The 20,186-nt window shown below is 38.6% G+C and overlaps 1 protein-coding gene across 1 annotated transcript in view; it reads left to right on the top strand.

Annotated features, from left to right (window-relative positions):
• The window catches only part of KIF11 (kinesin family member 11), a 58,667-nt gene that overhangs the window by 22,147 nt on the left and 16,334 nt on the right, over positions 1-20,186 (top strand). The window contains exons 7-16 of the mRNA XM_032245528.1: positions 3,380-3,470; positions 3,719-3,961; positions 6,570-6,665; positions 8,292-8,380; positions 11,318-11,405; positions 13,338-13,526; positions 14,708-14,915; positions 16,281-16,453; positions 18,787-18,912; positions 18,991-19,149. Coding sequence (XP_032101419.1) covers positions 3,380-3,470; positions 3,719-3,961; positions 6,570-6,665; positions 8,292-8,380; positions 11,318-11,405; positions 13,338-13,526; positions 14,708-14,915; positions 16,281-16,453; positions 18,787-18,912; positions 18,991-19,149 — 1,462 coding nt within the window. The remainder of the gene's footprint in view (positions 1-3,379; positions 3,471-3,718; positions 3,962-6,569; positions 6,666-8,291; positions 8,381-11,317; positions 11,406-13,337; positions 13,527-14,707; positions 14,916-16,280; positions 16,454-18,786; positions 18,913-18,990; positions 19,150-20,186) is intronic.

Raw genomic sequence — 20,186 nt, 5'->3', positions numbered from 1 at the left:
TTTTAAAGTAGAAGAATCCTTTTGTTCTAGTGATATCATTTATGGAAGCCCAGGATAAAATGTGGCTGCTGTAGTTGATTTTGGTATGGGATGCTCAGAGGCTTACCTCCTTAGCCTTATGAAGGGGCCCCTGAGACACTTTTGTGGAGCCCCCTACTGCTGTTAGAATACAGCTTGAAAACCCTTGCTTTGAATAGGGATTGGAAGAAGTCAGGTCTTTTAAAATGGCTTCATTTTAATGTGGGAGACAGATGGTCACTAACACTATCTTTCATGGGGTGAAAGGGATGATTTTTTTTCCTTCTAAATATCTTTTATTGAAATACAAAATTTCTTTTTAAAAATGGTTTATTTTCTTCTCTTACCACTCTATTCAGTGAAATATAAAATTCCTATCTTAAATTTACATAAGTTATTGCTTCTCAGCCTTTTGGCTAAGATAAAGTGTAGTAAATTTACATAAGTTAGGAACTCCTTTATTCTCATGAAGACCCCTGTAGGACAAATTTCCAAATTCTACAAATACAGTTTACTAAAACAGGTTTTTTTGTGTATGTGTGTATGGTCTTTGAAAGAACATCAGAATGTAATAGAAAAAGCAGTAGATTGGGAATTAGATATTGTGTGTAGTCTCAGTTTTGCAGTTAATTCAGTATGTGACTTTGGGTAAATAAGTGACTTTATCTGCATATCAGTTTCTGTGAGCTACAAAATGGTTGTTAGGATTAGAAGTCTTATTTCTTTGTTTGCGTGTGGTTGAAAATTTCTACAAAATGCCATAACAATTATAGTTGCAACTCTAAAAAAAGTTTACATTTAAAGCAAAAGAAAAATATACCATAAAAGTTATAAAGATCATGGAATTTTGGATGATTTCAAAATTTTAATTAAATTTTCACTATAATGGCTTTCCAATAAAATGGAAATTTTATTCTTTGGTTGATTTATAACTTAATTTCATGTAGAATTTAGAGAACTGAACTGAAGAGTAGGTAAAATTTCTTTAGGTATATTTCACTAAAATATAAAATTTCTATTTTTCCTTTTTTCTTGTATGTAGACTTGTAAAGGTCACTTTTTATGAATGTATGTGACAAAGATAAATTAATTCAGTTTTCCCAAATCAAAGCTGACTTTAATGCTTATTTGTATTAATTCCCTAATGTGGATTAGGATTGGGTAGATAATGGCAGAAAATCATGAGATGAATATTATAATTCAGATCTATAGTTTACATGTATGTTCTTCCTTGTACCTTCCTCTTTTTCTGTAATTTTAAATAAATAATTTTTATAAAAATGATACTTTATTTATTTATTTATTTTGTGGCACAATTTCCCCCTTGTTGCCCTGGCTAGAGTGCAATGATGCGATCTCAGCTCACAGCAAACCTCCTGGTTCAACAATTCTCCTGCCTCAGCCTCCTGAGTAGCTGAGTTTATAGGCGCACGCCACCACACCCGCTAGTTTTTGTATTTTTTTAGTAGAGATAGGGTTTCACCATGTTGGTCAGGCTGGTCTCAAACTCCTGACTTTGTGATCTGCCTGCCTTGGCCTCCCAAAGTGCTGGGATTACAGGCGTGAGCCACCTTGCCCGTCCTTAATTTTTGTTTAAGTAATATGAAATTGCAAAGAAGAAAATTGAAACTTACCATATTCCCTGTCAACTGTCAACAGCATTAACAAACATAACAATGTCCACCAAATGCCACTGGATATAGAAAAAAATGTCTTTAGTCATCTATATAATTTTTTTTCCAGTAAGATAAGAGCAGAGTATTTGTTTTGTTTTTTGGTTTTTGGGTTTTTTTTCCCAAACCTCTGTACACTCTGATGTTTTTTGTTTTTTTGTTTGGTTAGTTTTTTTTTTTTTTTGAGACAGAGTCTCACTCTGTCACCCAGGCTGGAGTGCAGTGACTCAGTCATGGCTTACTGTAGCCTTCACCTCCTGGGCTAAAGTGATCCTCCCACCTGAGCCTCCAGGGTAGCCAGAACTGTAGGAGCATGCCACCATACCCAGCTAATTTTTAAATGTTTTGTAGAGATGGAGGTCCCACTATGTTGCCCAGGCTGGTTTCAAACTCCTGGGTTCAAGTGGCCCTCCTACCTTGACCTCCCAAAGGTAGCTATACTGCCCCTGGCCTGAATATCAGTATTTAGCAAAAGGTAGACTTTCGAACATTTTATAATCTAGCAGTGATTATCTTGTTGTGTTTTAGTAATCACGCTGTTTACTATTTCTGCTGTTTGGGGAGAGGAGTCACCTATTTCTAATGACAGTCTCAAGGCAGAGAAATGTACTTGTGCATATACAATTGGGAGGTGGGAGAGTAAACTAATGGCTTGCTTGGTACCATTTGAATTTATGGTAATGACATATTTCAAATGGTTCTTATGAATAGGAAGATTGATTGCAAGCTATCTTCTTGACATAACCAGGCAACTGTTTCAACGCCACCCACATACAGCTTTCAGAGGTACCTCAGGATTCTAAGTCTTTGGTTTTTTTTTTTTTTTTTTTTTGAGACGGAGTCTCGTTCTGTTGCCCAGGCTGGAGTGCAATGGCATGATCTCAGCTCACTGCAACCTCTACTTTCCTGGTTCAAGTGATTGTCCTGCCTTGGCCTCGAGAGTAGCTGGGATCACAGGCACCTATCACCACGCCCAGCTAATTTTTATATTTTTAGTAGAGACGAGGTTCACAATGTTGGCCAGGCTGGTCTCAAATTCTTGACCTTCGGTGATCCACCACCTTGGCCTCCTAAAGTGCTGAGATTACAGGCATGAGCCACTGTGCCCCGGGCTGGATTCTGTCTTTTAGGGGTTTTTTTAGGTAGCTTCTTTTTTTTTTTCTTTTTTTTTTTTTTGAGACGGAGTTTCGCTCTTGTTACCCAGGCTGGAGTGCAATGGCGCGATCTCGGCTCACCGCAACCTCCACCTCCTGGGTTCAGGCAATTCTCCTGCCTCAGCCTCCTGAGTAGCTGGGATTACAAGCACACACCACCATGCCCAGCTAATTTTTTGTATTTTTAGTAGAGACGGGGTTTCACCATGCTGACCAGGATGGTCTCGATCTCTTGACCTCGTGATCCACCTACCTCGGCCTCCCAAAGTGCTGGGATTACAGGCATGAGCCACCGCGCCCGGCCTTAGGTAGCTTCTTATTGATGTCTCTTTAGCAGGCAGAAGATATGAGAAAGCAACCTAATCATCGTTCTATCCATCTCCTATCCTCCAAAATCTTGTTGTTATCTCCTGTCGGATGTTATCTTTCTCTACCCTTCTGTATTTAGATCTTCCTTTCCTGTTTTCAGTATTTTAGAAGCAGCAAATACTGTTTTACATTATAATGACTGGGCAACTTGATATTGTTTTCTAGTCGTTCCCACTCAGTTTTCTCTGTTACAATACATATGAAAGAAACCACAATTGATGGAGAAGAGCTTGTTAAAATTGGAAAGTTGAACTTGGTAAGCATCTACCTTAATACTACTGATTCATTCTTAAAAACCTCATAGAGCAGCTTGAAATTTTGTACTTTAGACAAATTTTTGTGGTCACTGGGTGATTGATTAACTTTGCAGTGGGAGAAGAAATTTGTTAATTATAGAAACATTATTTTGCGGGCTATTGAATATATTATGTATACTATGAGAATGAAAGTCTTTGAATCCAAATCCAATAGACTCAATTTTTGTTTTTATTTTTAAAATTAAAGGTTGATCTTGCAGGAAGTGAAAACATTGGGCGTTCTGGAGCTGTTGATAAGAGAGCTCGGGAAGCTGGAAATATAAATCAATCCTTGTTGACTTTGGGAAGGGTTATTACTGCTCTTGTAGAAAGAACACCTCATGTTCCTTATCGAGAATCTAAACTAACTAGAATTCTCCAGGATTCTCTTGGAGGGCGTACAAGAACTTCTATAATTGCAACAATTTCTCCTGCATCTCTCAATCTTGAGGTAAGCCCTTTGAAAGGAAGCTGCAAATATGGTAGCTGTAATTCTTATTTAGCTGTTATGTATTTTAAAATTTCATTTACTAGGACACAGTGGCTCACACCTGTAATCCAGCACTTTGGAAGTCCTAGGTGGGCGGATCACTTGAGCTCAGGAGTTCGAGACCAGCTTGGACAACATGACAAAACCCTGTCTCTACCAAAAATACAAAATGTTAGCCGGGTTTGGTGGTGCGCTCCTGTGGTCCCAGCTACTTGGGAGGCTGAGGTGGGAGGATCACTTGAGCCTGGGAGGTGGAAGTTGCAATGAGCTGAGATCATGCTACTACACTCCAGCCTGGGTGACAGAGTGAGACCCCATCTCAAAAAAAAAAGTACAAGAAAAAAGTTTCTTAGCTTCATTCATTCTATGCTATAGTGTAAAAGAATCTGGACATTGCATATGAACATATACAGGAGGACACTTCTGAAAAATTATGTTTGTCCTTCCTGGCAGACTTTTTAACCTTACACTTGATCTTAGCCAAAAGGCTGAGAAGTGATGTTTTTAAGCTTAAAAAGCCAGTATCTTAATTGCTTTTTCCACACAGTCTTCAAAGAAAATTGCTGTGGTCATTATCAATGGGTGGTGTGTGGAGATTTAATTGAGGACTTAGAAGCAGTTCTAGTGAGTGCTCGCTAGTGTTATAGAGGCTACTTAGAGAACACTGAAGATGGAATTGGATGTGTGGGAACAGAGAGGAAAAACCAAGAGAAGCAACAAAGATGGTAAAATGTACTCTTATTTTATTGCTCTCATCTGCCTTAAGTGTAGTTTTTATTTATTTATTTTTTATTTTTAGAGGTAGAGTCTCATACTGTTTCCCAGGCTGCAGTGGAGCAGCATGATCATGGCTCACTATAACCTTAAATTCCTGGACTCAAGCGATTCCCCCGACCCCAGCCTCCTAAGTAGCCAGTACTACAGGTGTGAACCACCAGGCCTGGCTAAGTTTTGTTTTGTTTTTAAATAGAGACAGACGTCTCACTATGTTACCCAGGCTGGTCTTGACCTCCTGGGTTCAAGGGATCTTCCTATCTCAGCTTCCCGGAGGGCTGCGATTATAGGCATGAGCCACCTTGCTTGACCTAAATGAAGTTTAAAAACCTTCTTTAAGGTCTCCAACTTCCCCTTCATTTAAAAAAGAAAAAAAAAGACTTTATTGAGATTTAATTCACATATCATAAAATTCATCGCTTGAGTTCAGGAATTGAAGGTTTCAGTGAGCCATGATCATGCTACTGTACTTCAGCCTGGGCAACAGTATGAGACTCTACCTCTAAAAATAAAAAAAGGCCGAGTGTGGTGGCTCACACCTGTAATCCCAGCACTTTGGGAGGCCGAGGCGGGCAGATCACTTAAGGTCAGGAGTTCGAGACCAACCCGACCAATGTGGTGAAACTCTGTGTCTATTAAAAATACAAAAAATTAGCCAGGCGTGGTGGCAGGCACCTGTAACCCCAGATTCGTGGGAGGCTGAGACAGGAGAATCACTTGAACCTGGAAGGCGGAGGTTGAAGTGAGCCGAGATCGCACCACTGCACTCCAGCCTGGGTGACAGAGCTAGACTCGGTCTCAAAAAAAAAAAAAAAAGTGTGTGTGTGTGTGTGTATAAAATATTAATATAATTTATTATACTAATTTAATAATTTTAGTATGTTTACAGAGTTGTCTAACTATCGCCAAAATCAAAGTTTTGAACATTTTCATAACCCCAGAAAGAAAGTCTGAACCCACCGAAATTCAGTTTCCATCTGCCCCACTCCCAGCTCTAGGTCACTACTGATTTTTGCATCTATAGATTTGCCTATTCTGGATGTTTCATATAAATGGAATTACGTAATATGTAGTTTTTTGTGACTGGCTTCTTTCACTTAGCATAATGTTTTTAAGATTCATCTGTATTGTAACAGCAATACTTTATTCTTTTTTATGAGTGAGTAATTTATTGTATGGATATAGGACATTTTGTTTATTCATCAGTTAGTTGGTAGATTCATTGAGGTTTTTTTAATTTTAATTTTAATTTTTTTTTGAGACAGGGTATCTTTGTTGCCCAGGCCGGAGTGCAGTGGCATAGTCACTGCAGCCTCAACCTCCTGGGCTCAAGTGATCCCCCCTACTTGGGAGTCCCACCCTTAGACTACCAAGTAGATGGGACTATAGGCACACGCTACCATGCCCAGCTAATTTTTATTTCTTTATGTATTTTTTGTAGAAACAGGGTCTCTCTATGTTGCCCAGGCTGATCTCAAGCTCCTATATTCAAGTGACCCTAGGAGGCCTTGGCTTCCAAAGTGCTGGGATTACAAATATGAGCCATCATTGAGTTTAAGAATAGTGTAAAGGAAATTATCCTAGAGGTCAAGACCCTGAAAATTGAAGAGAATGGAAAAAAGGATTGAACAACTTTCTTTTTAAAGGCTGGCCATAGTGGTCTTAATGACTAGATTTTAAAATCAGATATAACTGTAAAATATTACTTGTAAGTTATTGTATAACATAGTTTAGATAACAGAACTACATTATTCTCACAGTATCTTCAGTAATTGACCTTTCCTTTCCATGACAGGAAACTCTGAGTACATTGGAGTATGCTCATAGAGCAAAGAACATATTAAATAAGCCTGAAGTGAATCAGAAACTCACCAAAAAAGCTCTCATTAAGGTAATTGTGAATTATTATAGAGTAATGTAATCTTATTTGACAAATGTGAAAATAAGAAACTGAAGCGGGAGATAATTATTAAACAAGATTTGAAATTGCCCATGGAAGCGTTTTTATGTAGTAATTTAAACTAAGTATCTTACATGTTAACGTATTTGTGTTAACCCATTGTAGTTGTTATCCTCATTGATGCTCAAATTGGCTCATCTCTGGCCAGGGGTATATTAGTCTGTTTTCATGCTGCTGATAAGGACATAACCCAGACTGGGCAATTTACAAAATAAAGAGGTTTAATAGACTTAATGGTTCCACATGGCTGGGGAGGCCTCATAATCATGGCAGAAGACAAGGAGGAGCAAGTCACATCTTAGGTGGATGGCACTGGACAAAGAGAGAGCTTGTTTGGAGAAACTCCCCTTTTTAAAACCATCAGGTCTCTTGAGACCCATTTACTATCATGAGAAGAGCATGGGAAACACCTGCCCCCATGATTCACTCATCTCCCACTAGGTGCCTCCCACAACCTGTGGGAATTATGGGATCTACAAGATGAGATTTGGGTGAGGACACAGAGGGGGTCCTCTTTAAGTGGCTTGAGTCCTTTTCATTAGCCCAGTAGGCTTTGCTTAGCTTCTTTCCTGTCTTGACAAAATGTTCGGTGTTCATCTTGACTATTTCCTTCCTCAGTCCTGGAATCAGATGTTTTTCTAAGGAATCCTGGTTCATTTTAGTGTGAAATAGTGCTACCAACCTGGGTACTGGAGGTTGTGTTTTTTCTTGGGAAGTCTATATTTTTAGAATGAGTGTATTTAAAGGAGCTTTGAAAGACCTTTTTTTTTTTTTTTTTTTTTTGGGGAGGCGGTGTTTCGCTCTTGTTACCCAGGCTGGAGTGCAATGGCACGATCTCGGCTCACCGCAACCTCCGCCTCCTGGGTTCAGGCAATTCTCCTGCCTCAGCCTCCTGAGTAGCTGGGATTACAAGCACGTGCCACCATGCCCAGCTAATTTTTTGTAGTTTTAGTAGAGACGGGGTTTCACCATGTTGACCAGGATGGTCTCGATCTCTTGACCTCGTGATCCACCCGCCTCGGCCTCCCAAAGTGCTGGGATTACAGGCTTGAGCCACCGCGCCCGGCGAAAGACCTTTTTTTTATTTTTATTTTTACTGAGACAGTTTAGCTCTTGCTGCCCAGGCTGGAGTACAATGGCACAATCTTGGCTCAATGCAACCTCCACCTCCCAGGTTCAAGTGATTCTCCTGCCTCAGCCTCCTGAGTAGCTGGGATTACAGGCACGTGCCTCCAAACCCAGCTAATATTGTATTTTCAGTAGAGATGGGGGTTTCTCCATGTTGGTCAGGCTGGTCTTGAACTCCTGACCTCAAGTGATCGTCTGCCTCGGCCTCCCAAAGTTCTGGGATCACAGATGTGAGCCACTGCACCCAGCCAAAAGACTTTATTTCAAACAAATTAACACTGATTTAAAAATAGGGTCATAACTTTTTATCATACTTCTGTATGTTTTAAAAGACATAAAAAGGCTAACTTTGTTTTATTTGATGCATGTCCTTCCCAAACTGAATGAAAAAAGTACTAAACTGACACCTACAACATTCCTTTTGTGTAGGAGTATACGGAGGAGATAGAGCGTTTAAAACGAGATCTTGCTGCAACCCGCGAGAAAAATGGAGTGTACATTTCTGAAGAAAATTTTAGGTAAGCCCTTGGCTATGGAGTTAATTTCCAAGAATAAGCATTTTCTGATAACAGGCTGTTTGAAGTAAAACTTACTTATGTAGCAGTAAGTAAAATCTTTATACCAAGTGCCAGTAAATACTTCATTCTCTGTGTGTGTGTGTGTGTGTGTGTGTGTGTGTGTGTGTGTGTGTTTGTTTCCTTTTGAGACAGGGTCTTGCTCTGTCACCCAGATTGGAGTGCAGTGGCATGATCTTGGATTGCTACAGCCTCAATCTCCTGGGCTCAAGCAATCTTCTTGCCTCAGCCTCCCAAGTAGATAGGACTAAAGGCATGTACCACCACACCCAGCTAATTTTTGCATTTCTTGTAGAGACAGGGTTTTGCCGTGCTGGCATCCATTTTGTTTTGACATTAACAAGTAGCTATCAAACACTTTTTAGAAAATCTTTTATTAACTTTTTATTTTTAAATCATTATACATTCACATGAAGGTGCAAAAAGAGTGCAAGAGAGGTTTTATGTATTCTTCAGCCAGTTTTCCTCAATGGTTACCTCTTATGTAATTATAATACAAGGACCGGTGCTGTGGCTCATGCCTGTAATCCCAGCACTTTGGAGGCGAAAGTAGGTGGATCACCTGAGGTCGGGGGCTCAAGACCAGCCTAACCAACATGTTAAGGGAATTTGCATTCACAGAAGAATCTTTGTCATTTAAGCCTAATGTGAAGTATAAAATTGTTGGTTGTTATCAAAGAAATAGATGAGCAAATAAAGGCATTTACTTCTGAAATGAATACTCGAGAAATCAGACCCATTAAAGTGATTTTGGAAGACCTGTGAGCTTTGTGCTTGAAAAAAGCATTACTCTATTTTATTTACTTTTTATGACATTTTTTGACTTTGACTTCATCTTCTAATATTTTTGTTGAATTTTATTTTTGCTGTCAAATTTTTAGTTTCTAAAAACTCTTGTTCCCTGTCATCCCTGTCCCTCCTTTTAAAAAATATGGCATCTTCTTATTTTATAAATATAGTCCTTAACTCAAAAACATTATTAATGTTGTGTTTTTTTTTTGTTTGTTTTTTTGTTTTTTTTTTTTTTGAGACGGAGTTTTGCTCTTGTTGCCCAGGCTGGAGTGCAATGGCGCGATCTCGGGTCACCGCAACCTCCGCCTCCCGGGTTCAGGCAATTCTCCTGCCTCAGCCTCCTGAGTAGCTGGGATTACAGGCACGCGCCACCATGCCCAGCTAATTTTTTGTATTTTTAGTAGAGACGGGGTTTCACCGTGTTGACCAGGATGGTCTCGATCTCTTGACCTCGTGATCCACCCGCCTCGGCCTCCCAAAGTGCTGGGATTACAGGCTTGAGCCACCGCGCCCGGCCTTATTAATGTTATTGAAGTTTTCTTTTCTGTTTTTCTTTCCTTTGGGATCCTTTTTTTTCCCCTATGTTGTGATGTCTGTCATTTGTATTTATTTTCTTCAAATGTCTAGTGATTTTTGGCTGGCAGTTAAGATAGATTAGAAGCTTTGTACATGGGTGAGGATTATGGACCTGTGAGTTCATTATAGATGAAAAAGTGGTGATCTCAGTGTTAAGTCTGGGCTTCTATCAGATGTCATTCTTTGTTGGAGTTTTTTCTTTTGGGCAAGACATCAATCTTTCCTGAGAAGACTTGCCCAGTTTGCTTGGAGATTTTTCTGGCTGCTGCTATTTTTGGATTAAAGTGAGTAGAGGGGGCTAAGTATCCCACCATTTAGTATGTAGAATCACACTTAAATGCTCATTTCTTTTTTTTTTTTTTGAGATGGAGTTTTGCTCTTGTTTCCCAGGCTGGAATGCAATGGTGCGATCTTGGCTCACCACAACCTCTGCCTCCCGGGTTCAAATGATTCTCCTGCCTCAGCCTCCTGAGTAGCTGGGATTACAGGCATGTGCCATCATGCCCGGCTAATTTTGTATTTTTAGTAGAGACCAACTCCATGTTGGTCAGGCTGGTCTCAAACTCCTGACCTCAGGTGATCCTCCTGCCTCGGCCTCCCAAAGTGCTGGGATTACAGGCATGAGCCACCCTGCCTGACCTTAAATACTCATTTCTAGTCCCCAAACCTTACTTCTACAATCCGTGGTGTCTAGTGAAAGTGAACCTGGAAATTCTGCTGCAGTCCCTATAGACTAGTGGCTCTCAACGGGAATGGTGTTGGGGGAGTGGTGGTGGTGGATGGTTTTGTCCCCCAGAGGACATTTGGCAGAGTCCAGAGACATTTTTTATTGTCATTACTTGGATGGTACTAAACATCCTGAAATGTACAGGACATCCCCGCAACAAAGAATTATCTGATGCAGTAGTGCTGAGGCTGAGAAACTCTGCTCTAGAGAGTAATCCTTTGTTCTCATAAGGGTTATGTGGTGGTGTGAGAGTGGTGTTTGTGCCAGTGTTTGGGTGTGTTGCAGCAGCAGGGAGTGTAATTACTCTGTATACATACTTAATTAATTAAGTCTCAGTTTTTAGCCCCTAATCTTACCCTTTCCCTCTAACATACATAATGCCTTTAAGTTCCAAATCTTTCTAGCATCTTTGTGGCATATTTGTATTCTGTATCCCTGGTAATAGACACTTAGATTATATTCCCTCCTCTCTCTACTTTGAGTTATAGTCTTCTGTTAACTTTCTAGCTTCTCAAATTTGGTACACACATGCTTTTCCCCTCATAGGTAAGGATTCTTAGTTTCAGAATTGAGTGCAAGAGAAAAATATTTCGTTTATAAAACACAGACAAGGAATATAATGTTTTTTGCAATTTGAATTTATTGCTTATTGATAGGTATCAAGTGACAAGTATCAAGTGATGGTGATAAATGTTGGAAATGAGTTTGTGTAGCTGCCACAATTGTGTTAGAATAAATTTTGTAAGAGTTAGAAAAAAAATATTAACTGTTAAACTTCATTTTAGAGTCATGAGTGGAAAATTAACTGTTCAAGAAGAGCAGATTGTAGAACTGATTGAAAAAATTGGTGCTGTTGAGGAGGAGCTAAGTAGGGTAAGCATTTAAAATGATATTTAATGTTATGTGAAAAGCAAACATTAAAAGAAAATTTTAGAATGTGAAAGACTTAATATTTTTTCCTTCAAGATTTGTTTTTTTTTTGTTGTTTTTTTTTGGGGGGACGGAGTTTCGCTCTTGTTACCCAGGCTGGAGTGCAATGGCACGATCTCGGCTCACCGCAACCTCCGCCTCCTGGGTTCAGGCAATTCTCCTGCCTCAGCCTCCTAAGTAGCTGGGATTACAGGCACACGCCACCATGCCCAGCTAATTTTTTGTATTTTTAGTAGAGACGGGGTTTCACCGTGTTGACCAGGATGGTCTCGATCTTCTGACCTCGTGATCCACCCGCCTCGGCCTCCCAAAGTGCTGGGATTACAGGCTTGAGCCACCGCGCCCGGCCTAAGATTTTTTTTTTTTTTTAGACGGAGTCTCGCTCTGTCACCCAGGCTGGAGTGCAGTGGCACAATCTTGGCTCATTACAGCCTCCCCTTCTTGGAGTCAAGTGATTCTCCTGTCTTAGCCTCCTGGGTAGCTGAGACTCAGCCTCCTGAGTAGCTGGAATTACAGGTGTGTGTCACCATGCCCGGCTAAATTTTTTTGTATTTTTAGTAGAGACGGGGTTTCACCATGCTGGCCAGGCTGGTCTTGAACTCCTGACCTTGTGATTTGCCAGCCTCAGCCTCCCAGAGTGCTGGGATTACAGGCGTGAGACACCGTGCATGGCCCCATCTTTAAGATTTTATTTTGCTGACCCTGATACTGAAAGTAAGTTATATCATTATTTTTTACTATCATTAATCACATCAAAAAAGCTGGCAGCTTATATTAATCAAACATTACAAGAAATTAACTGAATTGTTTGATTTTATTATTAAAACTACAAAATAGTGAATGCTGAGGCATTTTTGTTAACATATCAGATGAAGGAATACAGATATTGGGAGAGACTGGATATTAAATAAATGTAATATAACTAGGATATGCAAGAGACCTGACCTTTCAGTGCCACCCTCATATTAATACCTTTATTTATTTTTAATTATTATTATTATTATTATTTATTTTTTTTTTTTGAGACGGAGTTTCACTCATGTTACCCAGGCTGGAGTGCAATGGCGCGATCTCAGCTCACCGCAACCTCCGCCTCCTGGGTTCAGGCAATTCTCCTGCCTTAGCCTCCTGAGTAGCTGGGATTATAGGCACGCACCACCATGCCCAGCTAATTTTTTGTATTTTTTTTAGTAGAGACGGGGTTTCACCATGTTGACCAGGATGGTCTGGATCTCTTGACCTTGTGATCCACCCGCCTCGGCCTCCCAAAGTGCTGGGATTACAGGCTTGAGCCACCGCGCCCGGCCTATTTTTAATTATTTTTTAGAGACAGGGTCTTGTTCTGTTGCCTGGGCTACATACAGTACAGTGGCATAATCATAGCTAACTGCAGCCTCAGACTTCTGGTCTCAAGCAACCCTCTTGCTTCAGCCTCCTGAATAGCTGGAACTTCAGACATGCACCACCATGCCCAGCTAATTATTTTTTTGTAGAGATGGAGTCTCGCTATGTTGCCCAGGCTGGTCTCAAACTCTGGGGCTCAAGTGATCCTCCTGCCTTGGCTTCCCAAAGTGCTGGGATTAGAGGTGTGAGCCACCTTGCTGGACCACATTAACACTCTTATATTCAAATCCATTGACAATGTTGAAGGACCCTGAATTAATAGTAATACACCAAACCTGTTATTTAATCTCAAAAGTGTTGAGTAAGATTACAGGAAGAAACCAGATGCCATAGTTGTCCTAACCTATGGGGTAACTTGTTAGAGCTGCATGGAAATGATTTGTTTCATTTTTCTAATCTTATATTATGAACTAGTCAGATACCTTGCCAACCAGATCAGTATTTTTTTTTTAAATTCTGTGTTATATTTAGGTTACAGAGTTGTTTATGGATAATAAAAATGAACTTGACCAGTGTAAATCTGACCTGCAAAATAAAACACAGGAACTTGAAACCACTCACAAACATTTGCAAGAAACTAAATTACAACTTCTTAAAGAAGAATACATCACATCAGCTTTGGAAAGTACTGAGGAGAAACTTCATGATGCTGCCAGCAAGGTTTGTCTCTTGCATTGATTTGTACTCACATTAAATAAATTAGAGAATGTGTAGAAGTAATTTTCTGTGCTTAAGCATTAATTGTGATAATCTGTTTATTCACTCCAAATGGTATTTCTCTCCACTTAAAAAACATTATTTTCCCATTTAATCCATATTTTTCTTGGTGGAGATGTCGACTTATGAAAAAATACTCCTGCTCCTGGAGTTTTGAAAATAGAACATAACTTTATAATATATTTTGTAGACATTTAGAATAGTGATACTGGGATGCATTTTCTTTGTGGGGATGATTGAACTTAATTAGTCATTAAGAATTTAGTATGTTCTAGTAATGAAAGATGTGGGAGGTATTTAATTTTTTATTAGTTATACTTTTTTTTGAGACAGAGTCTTGCTTTGTTGCCCAGGCTGGAGTGCAGTGGCATGATCTTGACTCACTGTAAACTTTGCCTCTCAGGCAAAAGCGATTCTCCTGCCTCAGCCTCCCAAGTAGCTGGGATTACAAATGCCTGCCACCACAACCAGCTAATTTTTGTATTTTTAGTAGAGATGGGGTTTCACCATGTTGGCCAGGCTGGTCTCAAACTCCTGACCTCTGGTGATCCGCTGGCCTAGGCCTCCCAAAATGTTGGGATTACAGGCGCGAGCCACCATGCCCCGCCATTAGATGTACTTTTGAGAAAACAGTAGAACATAGAAGGGAAAAAAGTTCTGAGGAAGCATAATTACTGCAATAACTGACAAAATCGGTTTTCCTTGCTTACATAGATGGCTATAGGAAGCGAAATAAACATTACTGGGCATCTGGATAAATTAGCATGAGTTAAAGCATTTTTCCTGATACAATGTCTAAAATTTACTAGTTTTTTTTTTTTTTTTTTTTGGAGACAGAGTCTCTGTCCCCCAGGCTGGAGTACAGTGGCACAATCTCAGCTCACTGCAACCTCTGCCTTCTAGGTTCAAACGATTCTCCTGCCGCAGCCTCCTGAGTAGCTGGGATTACAAGCATGTACCACCACACCTGGCTAAATTTTGTATTTTTAGGAGAGATGGGTTTCACCATGTCGGCCAGGCTGGAAAATTTACTAGTTCTTACCAATATAAATCCTTATGTAGATATTTTCATTAGATTCCTTTTGCCATATTCATTTTGTCAAAACTTATTTTTAAAAATATAGCTGCTTAACACAGTTGAAGAAACTACAAAAGATGTATCTGGTCTCCATTCCAAACTGGATCGTAAGAAGGCGGTTGACCAACACAATGCAGAAGCTCAGGATATTTTTGGCAAAAACCTAAATAGTCTGTTTAATAATATGGAAGAATTAATTAAAGATGGCAGCTTAAAACAAAAGGCCATGCTAGAAGTACATAAGACCTTATTTGGTAAGTTCAGGCTGTTCTGTCCTAGTCTTTATTTATCAGTGTGATACTGATTTCAAAACTGGTAATTTAATTTTGTGAAACATAGGTGACAGTGTCACCAATACTCTTTACCACGCACAAACTATTTGTTCAGGCTGAAGATTAATGCTTTTACTGTTTGTTTGTTTTTTTTGTTTGTTTGTTTTGTTTTGTTTTTTTTTGAGATGGAGTCTCACTCTGTCACCCAGGCTGGAGTGCAGTGGCACGATCTCAGCTCACTGCAACCTCCGCCTTGCGGCTTCAAGCAATTCTCTTGCCTCAGCCTCCCGAGTAGCTGGGATTACAGGCACGTGCCACCACACCTGGCTGATATTTGTGTTTTTAGTAGAGATAGGGTTTCACCATGTTGGTCAGGCTGGTCTCGAGCTCCTGACCTTGTAATTCGCCTGCCTCAGCCTCCCAAAGTGCTGGGATTACAAGTGTGAGCCACCTTGCCTGGCTTCTTGTTTTTTGTTTGTTTTTAGAACTGTCTTTGAATTAAAACAAATCTTAGAGTTCCCTCCTTCTGTTTTCTTTAAAATGTTATGTTTATTAAATAACATCTTTAAATAACTTTTGTTGTTTAATATGTTAAATTAACATAAATATGTTTATGTTTATTAAATAATTTATGTAATAAATACCATAGGTTACTTAATAAACATAAACATATACACATTAGAAGTAAAAGTCTTCTTTATCCCTGACTCTGGCTTCTCACCGTGGCTCATTCACCATAGTGTTATCGTTAAATTTCTTGGGCCTTTTTCTAGAAATTTTCTGTGCATAAACATTCTGCAACTTTTTTTTTCCCCTTCTGGGCAGGTATATCTTGATGGTTTGCTATATTGTCAGAATATGTTTGTGTCTCATTGTTTTTAACTATTGTTATCTCCCTTTAGAAAAAAGTATATTTATTTAGTGTGAAATATTATCCTCATTATAGAGAATTTGGACATCCAGGAATATAAAAATTTTAAAAATAATCTAGCCTTTAGTTTCACTAAGCCAAGCACCATATATTTTGGTATTGATTTCTAGTTTTTCCTTTCTTCTATAAACTTACCATAATTCTGTATATTATTTTTAGTTAGATTAATTTTAGAATATTCTAATTCTTTGTATACTATGAATATTGTTATGGGTCTGATACACTTACAAATATGTTAAGGGCTTACTGTGCACTATAGAAAATGTATAATGTATATTTAAGTTCTTTTAAGCTCATTATTACAGTTTTTACAAGAAGGGTATATTTTTGCCAACTTCTTTGAAATGGTTTGAACTATATTTAATATATTTATGTCAAAGTTTACATCTTTCTTTTTTTTTGTTGTTTTGTTACAGGTAATCTGCTGTCTTCCAGTATCTCTGCATTAGATAGCATTACTACAGTAGCACTTGGATCTCTCACATCTATTCCAGAAAATGTGTCTACTCATATTTCTCAGATTTTTAATATGATACTAAAAGAACAATCATTAGCAGCACAAAGTAAAACTGTACTACAGGAATTGATTGTTAGTACATCCTTTTGAAGGGTTACGTTTGATAAGTATTTGATAAAATATTTTGAAGGGTTACATTTACATTTGATAAGTCTTCATAAACAATGTTAACTGCTGTTCTTTTAAGCTTTGCTAGACACAGTGGTAGACATGTCACTATGAGAGAGTATGTTTATATTCTATAGAACGAACTTTTGAAACTTTTTTCACTCATGTCTTATAATAGGAGTAGGAGTTATTAGTGAGACTTCTAATGACTAAAGGGCAAGTTTAGCACCACATGATATCAAGGGACTTGTTAGTTGGCCCAGAAATTGGTAACTCTTTCCACAGGGGTCTTGGACCCAACCAGAAGGGGCTATTGAGTAGTTACTTTTAAAACTACAGTAATATGTGATGGTAATAGTGGTGCAAGAAAAGTATCTTTTAGAATTCTGGGAACACATAACAATTCTTACGGTTAGATCTGTGTGGCTTTTCCCTTCTGGGCCCTAACTGTAAATCTTTTCTCCACAGTTCTATGGAAGTCACTTACCTAATTGCACTTAATATTACTCCTTTATACTTGATTTTTATATACTCTATATTTTATAGTTGTATGGTTTGTCTAGGAAGTTCTTAGCCATATAATGTATTTGTTTTCTTTGTGCAGGGTCTTTGCCTCCCTTTTTCAGTTTAAAGATATTTCTTAAACATTTTCCAAGTAAATACTACGTATGTTAGCTGACACTTTGCCTCAGTTCAGTGCTAATGACATTATTTTATAGGTTTTCTCTGTCACCCAAATTTGGCAACGTTAAAAGATATCCTGTCAGTACTAACTTTTCAAATATTGATTCATTCATTAAATGGTGGTCTGTGTATACAGGCATACTTCAGACATATTGCAGGTTTGCTTCCAGACCACTGCAATAAACCGAATATTACAATAAATCGAGTCATGAATTTTTTGGTTTCCCAGTGCATATTAAGGTTATGTTGGCCAGGCGCAGTGGCTCACGCCTATAATTCTAGCACGCACCTGGTGGGACAATCAGAACACAAACAACGTTTATCAATTAAGTATGCTGTTTTATAGGGGTACAGTTTATGGTACCCCAAGGCAATTATAATAGTAACATCAAAGATCATTGATCACAGTATATAATGAAAATAGTTTGAAATACTGCAATTGTTACCAAAATGTGATGCAGAGACAGAAAGTGAGCACATGATATTTGAAAAAAGTCACTGATAGACTTGCTCAAGTTAGGGTTGCCACAAAATTTCAATTTGTAAAAATTTAGTATCTGTGACACATAGTAAGGTGAAGCACAATAAAATAAGCTATGCCTGAATTGATATCTTTCTACTTACCAAGTTAAAATTTTTGCTTGAATCAAAAGAAGAGAGGAATGTTGCTCTCACAAAATTAGTTGAAATTGGTATGATAGCTCTTCTTTCCAAAAGAATACCAGTAGGCCTGTAAGTATTTCTAATGTACATTAGTACATTACAGTGGCTCATGCCTGTAATTCCAGCACTTTAGGAGACCAAAGTGGGCAGGAGTTTGAGGTTAAGAGTTCATTACCTGAGGTCAGGAATTTGAGACCAACCTGGCCAACATGGCAAAACTCTGTCTCTACTAAATACAAAAATTAGCTGGATATGGTGGCGGGTACCTGTAATCCCAGCTACTTAGGAGGCTGAGTCAGGAGAATTGCTTGAACCCTTGAGTCAGAGGTTGCAGTGAGCCAAGATCACGCCATTGCATTCCAGCCTGGGCAACAAGAGTGAAACTCCATCTCAAAAAAAAGAAAAGAAAAGAAAAAAGAAATTGTTCTATATTTTTACTGGGCTTGAAAAAAGACAAATTATTGTATTTATTGTAATAGAAGAAATTATTGTATTATTGTATTGATTTATCAATGTGGACTAAAGAATGGAGAATGGGGCTGGGTGCGGTGGCTCATACGTGTAATCCCAGCCTTTTGGGAGTCTGAGGTGGGCAGATCACGTGAGGTCAGGAGTTTGAGACCAGCCTGGCCAACATGATGAAACCCCATCTCTACTAAAAATACAAAAATTAGCTAGGTGTGGTGGTGCACACCTATAATCCCAGCTACTCTGGAGGCTGAGGTGGGAGAATCACTTGAACCCAGGAGGCGGAGGTTGCAGTGAGCCGAGATCGTACCACTGTACTCCAGCCTGGGAGACTCCCATCTCAAAAAAAAAAAAAGAATGGAGAATGGAAATGTAGAATTTTAATGTGAATGTTTAGCTACCAAAATATTTAAAATATCATTTAGACAGGTTTATGGAAGTGAAAATATTTTAAAGACCTATTTGTTTATTTTTAAAACTAGAATGTACTCAAGATTGATCTTCTGAATTCACTGGAAACGATTTTATCCCCCACTGTGGTGTCTATATTGAAAATCAATAGTCAACTAAAGCATATTTTCAAGACTTCATTGACAGTGGCTGATAAGGTAACAAACACTATGTTCCTGATATCTCAAAGTTGATGTGTTGTTTAAGAAGGAAACTCATTTTTTTTTCCTTCAAAGATAGAAGATCAAAAAAAGGAACTAGATGGCTTTCTTGGTATATTGCGTAACAATCTACACGAACTACAAGAAAATACCATTTCTTCCTTGGTTGAATCACAAAAGCTATGTGGAAACCTAAGTGAAGACCTGAATACAATAAAGCAAACCCATTCACAGGTATGTTGGTTAGCTGACGTGGGGAGTACAGAAAGAGAGTTTTATGATGATTTGATATGACTTGATAATCTATGTTATGCAATATGAATACTGTAAAACATGAAACCTGAAAATACCATAGTTACTGTTGCTTATAACAGTAATTTTTGTAAAACAGTTGAGAATACTTCTCTTAATATTTGAAGTTTTGCTACCCCATATAGAACCACAATATGACAAAACAGCCCTTTTCTCATGGACTGGATGGCATGGATAGTTGTCTTTCATAAACCAAGCCCTACTTTCTCTTATTTCTGTCTCACTCATAGACATTTAAAGCATAGTAAATTGATACAATTTTTAATTCTTATTGATTATAAATTTAATTCATGATTTATCTTCCCTGTAAACTGTTCCTCATTATATGAGGCTTTAAACCAAAATCAAGCCATCAAACCATAATCTATAAATATCGGATATATGAAAAACAGCTTCTGGCATTCTTAAGACTTTAATAATGACTGAAGTTTTATTAAACGAGCCTATTGTGATACGACAGAACTCTTATCATAGTTAACATTTATTGAGCAATTCACTGTGTTTATTCCTCCCATCAATGTAGATATAAATTCTATTACTAGCCAGTTTTCTAATGAGGAAAACTGAGACCCTGTGAGCATCTAATAGTGTGTAGATCATCTTAGAGAAGCTGGTGGTGATTATACTGCCTGAAAAGGATCCGTGTTTGAATGGCTCTTCTATGGTTTTTTGGCAATTTAAAATTGCAGCATTTTCTCTTACATCTGCATAGGGTATTTGCCTTAAACCTGTTGAGAAATTTTTAGGTGTATATTCTTTTATTTATTTATTTGTGTGTTTATTTATTTATTTATTTATTTTTGAGTTGGAGTCTCTCTCTGTCGCACTCTCTGGAGTGCAGTGGTGCGATCTCGGCTCACTGCAACCTCCGCCTCCCAGGTTCAAGCAATTCTCCTGCCTCAGCCTCTCGAGTAGCTGGGGCTACAGGCACACGCCACCACACCCAGCTAATTTTTGCA

Source organism: Sapajus apella, unplaced genomic scaffold (assembly GCF_009761245.1).
Source record: "Sapajus apella isolate SASKATOON/1434 unplaced genomic scaffold, GSC_monkey_1.0 scaffold58, whole genome shotgun sequence".
In the NCBI taxonomy this organism is placed as follows: Eukaryota; Metazoa; Chordata; class Mammalia; order Primates; family Cebidae; genus Sapajus; species Sapajus apella.
This window is presented reverse-complemented; position numbering and strand designations above follow the sequence as displayed.